Here is a 6,417-nt window from a genome sequence, read left to right as displayed (position 1 = left end):
CTGGAAAGAAAGGGGAGAGCCGCTCAGTCTCTCGCCTCCGTGTAATTGGGAAGTCAATAATGCCAACACGTGAAAAACAAACATTACTGTAACCTGATAGAGGTTGAGTAGTTTTTTAATATAAGAGTTGAATTTGACGAATTTTCCCCAATTGAAATGCTAATAGAAAAAGAATAATCTCGTTCCGCCTCTCAGAAAAACCCACAATCATTTGTTACTTGATTTTATTAAAGACAATTGGCATAATACAAACAAAAATAACCACAAACAGAATATGATCTGAAAATTGTTTTATAAAGTGTTATTGTAAATTACTACACGTCCGTTTATTGGATGCGCACCTTTAGGGGGCGGGGCCTAGTGAGTGACAAGGAGATGAGTCGGTCGGTAAGATCATTGTGAGCGGCTGGGTGTGAGTTGTGGCCTACAGCAGCTGTTTGTGACTGTTTCTCAAACTCAACAATTTATGGCGCACTTTTAGACAAACACCGCTGTATACATAGTCCTGTACGTAGAGCAAAAAAGAAGTCATTCAACAAGAAACAATGAAACAAATTCAGCACAAAGACAATCAAATCAAAACGCAGTCTCATGCTGAGTCCAAAGAGCAATGTCATGATGGCATTTCTTTTAATTGCATGTGAATATATCAGAAATGTTGGGTTCAACAGCACAGAGGGCTCCAGGATTTAATGTTTCCATCTTCTGCATATGTCATGAAATTATCTATAGCCATGCCTTGCTTGAGTAGGTTATAGGAACATTTTTGTTTTTGTTTTTTTTTTAATCCCAAAATACAGCACTGTGAGAAATTTAACGTTGAAGCTGAAAGCGCAAATGTGAATCCACAATTTCAAACTTACCATCAGAAAGACAAATATTTTACAGTGCACTCGGGGATGCTTGCGTGCATAATTCATCTTATGTGTGTGCAGCCAAACATATGTCATTTTATTTTTAAAGGCTGCCAAGAAACTCAAGGTACTAAATCAGAGAAGCCAGAAGATGAAGAAGGACTGTGCACGCTTGGCGCACACACACCATTTTGGAGTGGCATTAAAAACTGTGCAACATTCAGTTCCTCTGTGTTTATTGTGAGAGGGAAGCCAAAGTGGCAATGAATGAGCACATTCTTATCCGCGCGGGCGACCAATAACAACTTTGCTGCTCTCCGTGGTGCGCGTGTGACGCGTCAGTCGGGGGCGCGCCCACTGCCACACATCTCCGCGCAAAACGAACGCTCCGACAAAGTTTAGTTTGGATGGACTCGCGGAAAGACTGCACACGGGCGTCTGCATGGAGGGGCGCGTTTAGGGACGAGGTTCGCTAAAAGTGGAAGACAAGGGCGGCCACCGTTTTTTTTTCCACCCGGGGACTGTCGCGCTTTGGATGTAAAGAAAAATAAATCCTTCACGTGCAACTTCTGTGCTCGGTAAGATCCCGTAAGATTAACTACACGATAAGATATTCTAATGTATTACTGATAGTATTTTATAAATGGATATGAATTGAGAGGAGATGAAGTGGTAATGAGTCATTTAAACGCACACTGTATTGATAAGCTGTTAAATAGTTCACTTTCTATTGGTTTTGATGACATAATCAATAATCTAACTTTTTTTTCATTGTTTAACGATCATATATTTTAACAGAAATTTGATAGACAAGCACGATTTTCAAACTTATATGCTTATCAGAAAAAAACAATTTGTCCCTAAAATAAAGAGGTAAGAGTATAGTCAACCTGATTTATTTGTTAATATTCAGTCATCTTATACTTTACCTTCCTAAATCAAAGTATGTTTTGTACATATAATTTCCCCAAGTAGATTATTAATTAAATTGTGTGACACAATGAAAACTGTAATGTTTTACATTATGAAAAGAAGGAATAATCAAATTCTGTGACCGAGACTGCTGAGACTGAAACGCGCTACAAAGTAATAGTTGAGCTTTTCACCGCGGTGTCCAACTAAGTCGTTTGTGTCAAGTGAAACACGCCCCGGGGTCGCTTTTAAACAACAATTATATCTTCTAAGTTTTGGTGACTTCATAAAAAAATTAAAAAAATCAACAATCATTTTTCTGCAACCTCGGCGGTGCTACAAATGCTCAGCCGAGCAAACTTTTCACCCTGATTTCTGCTTACTGATGACAGCAGTGGAAAAGGAACTTACACAACTATTATTGTCTGCCCTTCCAAAAAAGTTCCCGAAGCATGCAAGAAGAGAATGATTCATCCACTTGTGGTTCCTCCTGCCTCTTCTGTCAACCGTGTCACTTGCCGCACTGTTGACCCAGATGGATGTTCGCATTATGTTCCAGGCTTATCCAGGACACACCCAGTACGCACGTCAACGCAGGAACCGAATGAGGGGTTGCCGCGATTCCCGGATCATTTTGAAGGACAGACACTTGTGAGGCAAGAACTCAAAAGGTAGATTCATCAGAACTTTGGATGATTCCTGTTATAATTCTCAAAGGATGGATCTGTCTATCAGGTTTCCCTGACAGGTATTCTCCAGGCAGCGATGGACGACTCCGGAGAGGACTATGGAAACTACAGCTATGACTACTACATGGAATATGGTGACATGGAAGAACTTAAAGTCGAGCACAGGCAGAAAGAAGCGATGCACATCATCTCAGTCGTCATTTGTATCATTTCCTTTGTGCTCGGCCTGATTGGCAACGGAACTGTCATTTGGGTGACAGGATGCAAGAGCAAACGGACCGTCAACGGCGTCTGGCTACTCAATCTGGCCTTGGCCGACCTTGTCTTCGTGCTCTTCCTGCCATTCTACATTGACTACATCCTGCGCGACTTTCACTGGGATTTCGGCATGGCCATGTGTAAGATGAACTCTTTTGTGTCCGTCATGAACATGTACGCGGGCGTCCTGTTCCTCACCGTGCTCAGCGTGGACCGATACGTTTCCCTGGTTCATCCCAACTGGTCTCGGAGGTTCCGAACGGTCGCTCGAGCCTGGTTGGCGAGCGCTTGCATATGGGTCACGGCCGCCGCCATGAGCTGTCCCGCGCTCATCTTTCGCGAGACGGTGCGCTTACATGACAAAGTGGTGTGCTTCAACAACTTCCACGCACAGGATAGACAGTCGGCGGCCGCAAGACACATTCTACTGGTCTCCATCCGTACCACAGTGGGCTTCCTTTTGCCGTTCTCTGCCATGTGTGTGACCGGCATCCTTCTGACAGTGAGGGTGAATCAATCCCAGGGCTCCGTTCGCTTGTCTAGCTTCACCAAAACAGTCTCGGCCATGATCCTGGCCTTCTTTTTATGCTGGGCCCCTTTCCACATCTTTAGCCTGATGGAGCTGTCCATACATTCCTCTCTCTATCTACACAATGTGCTGAAAATGGGATTTCCGCTGGCCACCAGCTTAGGCTTTTTCCATAGCTGCATTAACCCAGTGCTGTATGTGCTTATGGGTAAAAAAGTTCGTCACATCCTGAAGCGTGCATGCCTGGACATAACTAAAAGCTCGCTAAGAGAACTCAGCCAGTCTGTGTCGGCCACCGAGATGGAATCGCTACCAGGAGTCCCTCACGCTGAGAGCGGTGCACCAGAGGAGCCTGTGGCCTCATCAACTCTGTGATTGCGCATGGGCAGATGTACAGTGGGTATAAAAAGTGTACACACCCCATCTCAAAACATTTCCAACCATTTATGAGACCGAAAAAGTATACAACTCAATTGAATCATTTGAGAGGGGAAGTAAAATAGACTGAGAGAATGCCATTGGACACGGGAATGTGCACGGCTGTGTTCAGAATTAGCCAATCACATTCAAGTCATGTTAAATGTGCTTCAGATTAACCCAAATTAAATCTCAGATGTTCTAGTAGGCGTTTCATGCTTTTTTAAACTGTCTCATAGAAGGCTTTGCACTAAGCGGTATTTGGAACTGTTTATAATTCCTTCCACCTTGACTTAAGTTAATTTCATTCTGTTGTTTATTTTTACTTCCACTCTAGAAAATATTTGTCTTTTAAGTGATTGTTTTTTTACAGGTTATAGGTCACATTCACCTTTGAAAAAGTTTTGAAATGATTTATCTTGGGCTCCTTTTTTATAACCAAAAAATGTGACGTTTTAACAGGGGTGTGTACACTTTTAATATCAACTGTCTTCAACCAACCGACATGAAATGGAAAAACATACTCTACACTACGATACTCTGTATCTTTCCATGTACTTTTCAAACAAGGAGCCTAGAATAAACATACAAAGGGTGATACAGAATTATTATTATTTTTTTAACGAGATAACATTTTTAATTAAAATGTATGAGGGAAAAATTAAAACATTTTTAATTTCAATGAGTGATTGTTGATTTCATTGTTTGACAAACTAATAGTGAGGTCAAACTTGACCTCAGCAATCGTAATCTTAACAAAGGCATACGTATTGTACGCTTATAAATTTACGACTTTGTTCTTTTTTTTTTTTACCGCTTTACAATGACTTTACTACATTATTTAATTTAATGTTTTTTTTTTTTTACACAATAAACACATTACAAATATTTGTCTTCTCAACTGTGAACTCTGGAATGTTACAATCATACAACCTGAACACAACATTTATGAAGTACAATGTTCGATACTTTTTTTTAAGTGAATTTTACAACTGACGAAAAATGATGTTAAGGGATTTTCATTTTGTTCTATTGAGAAAAGACTGGGATACAGATATGTAAACATAGTAGAACGCAAACTATTTTGTATAAATGTATATTTGCTGCTAGATTAATTATTTGTAGAGATATATTTCGCTTAATATATTCCAACTAAATAGCAATAAATGTGCTCTACTGTATTTGTTTGGATTTTTTTATGTTGTTTGTCGAGCAGTGTCTGTGTTATGTCATGAAAGCTTTGAATATACTTTTCCAAGCCTGCTATTGAGATGAGTACGACTTCGATCCAGATGTGCATTTTGTTTTTTCTTCCCTTTCCCTACAGGCTAAGGTGCTTTCAAATACAGTCATTTCCTGTTTTGTTTTTTTTTTCTCCACGCTGCTGAACTTTGACATACAATATTGACATAAATGTCTAGACAACATCTAGTAACTGGAATAATGTTTGATAATAGTCACATTTTCATTATAAATATTAAATATTATTATATTGATATTCCAAAATATCTCAACTAATGTATGTTCAAGATTACTTAAGAGCAAGATGGCACAAGTGAGAATGTGATTTTCTTTCCCCCCAGAGGTCACAAGGTAAGTGCTCGAAAATGAGGGACTACAATAAATATTATGCATGTAATTGAGGGCGATTGAACACTATAAAGATGTCGGATGATAAAGTAAAACAGCAACAACGTTAAATAAGTTAGCATCTGGTTGAAGGTAGCTTGCGTGTGGCTGGAATACATCTGATCTGTGATGATTACCAATATTGAATGGAGATAATACACTTATCCGGTGGTGCACGACTGCCACTTTCAGCACAGATGCCTGTAGTGAGTCCTGCCAGCATCCTTTTTTTTTTTTTATCAAAGGCGGCACGACTGCAGCAAACAATAGTAACAGTATGTCACTTCATAAACTCTCTAATTGAGTTTGCTCGTGACAATGCACGTCTTTGTGTTCGACTGACTGACCTATTTTGTGTGCGGTGTGCAAGATGGGGAATATTATGAAGCCCTTGTCACTTTTTTTCACAAAGCTGATGCACACTTGCCAACCACCTCATTTGGTGCCATGTACTTTGTAATGAACACCATTGGCTTCGAAACACAAACGTGCTCTGATGGAGTTCAGATTTTTATTTTTTTATCATAGGATCGATTTATACGATATGATTCATGTGACATGATTCATCGATAGATAGAAATAGAGATATCTACCAAAACAAGCGAAGCATAGACAATTAAATGTTTTTTGAAAAAGTAGAGACTCTATACCAGGCGTGGGCAAGCTACGGCCCGGGGGCCACATGCGGGCCGTGAAACGTTTTAATCCGGCCCGCCGAACTTGAAAAAAATTATTTTCTAAATACTGTGGTTTTTGTCTAGACACATCTGCTTCCATGAAGACACGTCTGTAGCTAGAAATCGTTGCATGTGCCTATTTGTTATGTCTCTTATTAAGGGCATTTTGGGGGGGGGCTTTCAGAGCATTGCCAGCAAGATTACAGGACCCGGGGGAAGATCGTGTCATGTCGGCATTGTCTGGGAATGTTAATGACATAATAAATGCCCAGTAACAAACCGTACGTGTTCATTGCTTGGACTTGGGAGACCAGTTTTTTGTTTGTACTGTCGTCGATATTTTTGACTTACCTGCTTTTGGTCAGTGAGATTCTACTTTTTCACTCCAGGACTCCACAGATGATCTGGATGTTACGGGTAGTAACACTTGGGAGCTGAGGTGTATCCTTCAG

General features: G+C 40.3%; 1 protein-coding gene across 2 annotated transcripts; it reads left to right on the top strand.

Moving 5' to 3' along the window:
• Positions 1–1,170: 1,170 nt before the first annotated feature.
• cmklr2 (chemerin chemokine-like receptor 2) lies at positions 1,171–4,840 on the top strand. 2 transcript variants are annotated; one of them, XM_088314619.1, is made up of 3 exons: positions 1,171–1,432; positions 2,326–2,417; positions 2,502–4,840. In XM_088314619.1, exon 3 carries the CDS (start codon positions 2,532–2,534, stop codon positions 3,615–3,617), a length of 1,086 nt encoding a protein of 361 aa, XP_088170745.1. In that variant the 5' UTR covers positions 1,171–1,432; positions 2,326–2,417; positions 2,502–2,531; the 3' UTR covers positions 3,618–4,840. The 2 variants fall into 2 exon arrangements, with proteins under 2 accessions (XP_088170745.1, XP_088170744.1); XM_088314618.1 differs by having other exon boundaries at positions 1,173–1,432; positions 2,326–2,437.
• The last annotated feature ends 1,577 nt before the right edge of the window (positions 4,841–6,417 follow it).

Source organism: Idiotropiscis lumnitzeri, chromosome 14 (genome assembly GCF_059441095.1).
Source record: "Idiotropiscis lumnitzeri isolate Australia: NSW breed Sydney's pygmy pipehorse chromosome 14, RoL_Ilum_1.0, whole genome shotgun sequence".
Lineage (NCBI taxonomy): Eukaryota > Metazoa > Chordata > Actinopteri > Syngnathiformes > Syngnathidae > Idiotropiscis > Idiotropiscis lumnitzeri.
This window is presented reverse-complemented; position numbering and strand designations above follow the sequence as displayed.

Excerpts from the sequence above, each read along its gene's own strand:
- cmklr2 (XM_088314619.1), top strand. The coding sequence starts at position 2,532 with ATGGACGACTCCGGAGAGGACTATGGAAACTACAGCTATGACTACTAC.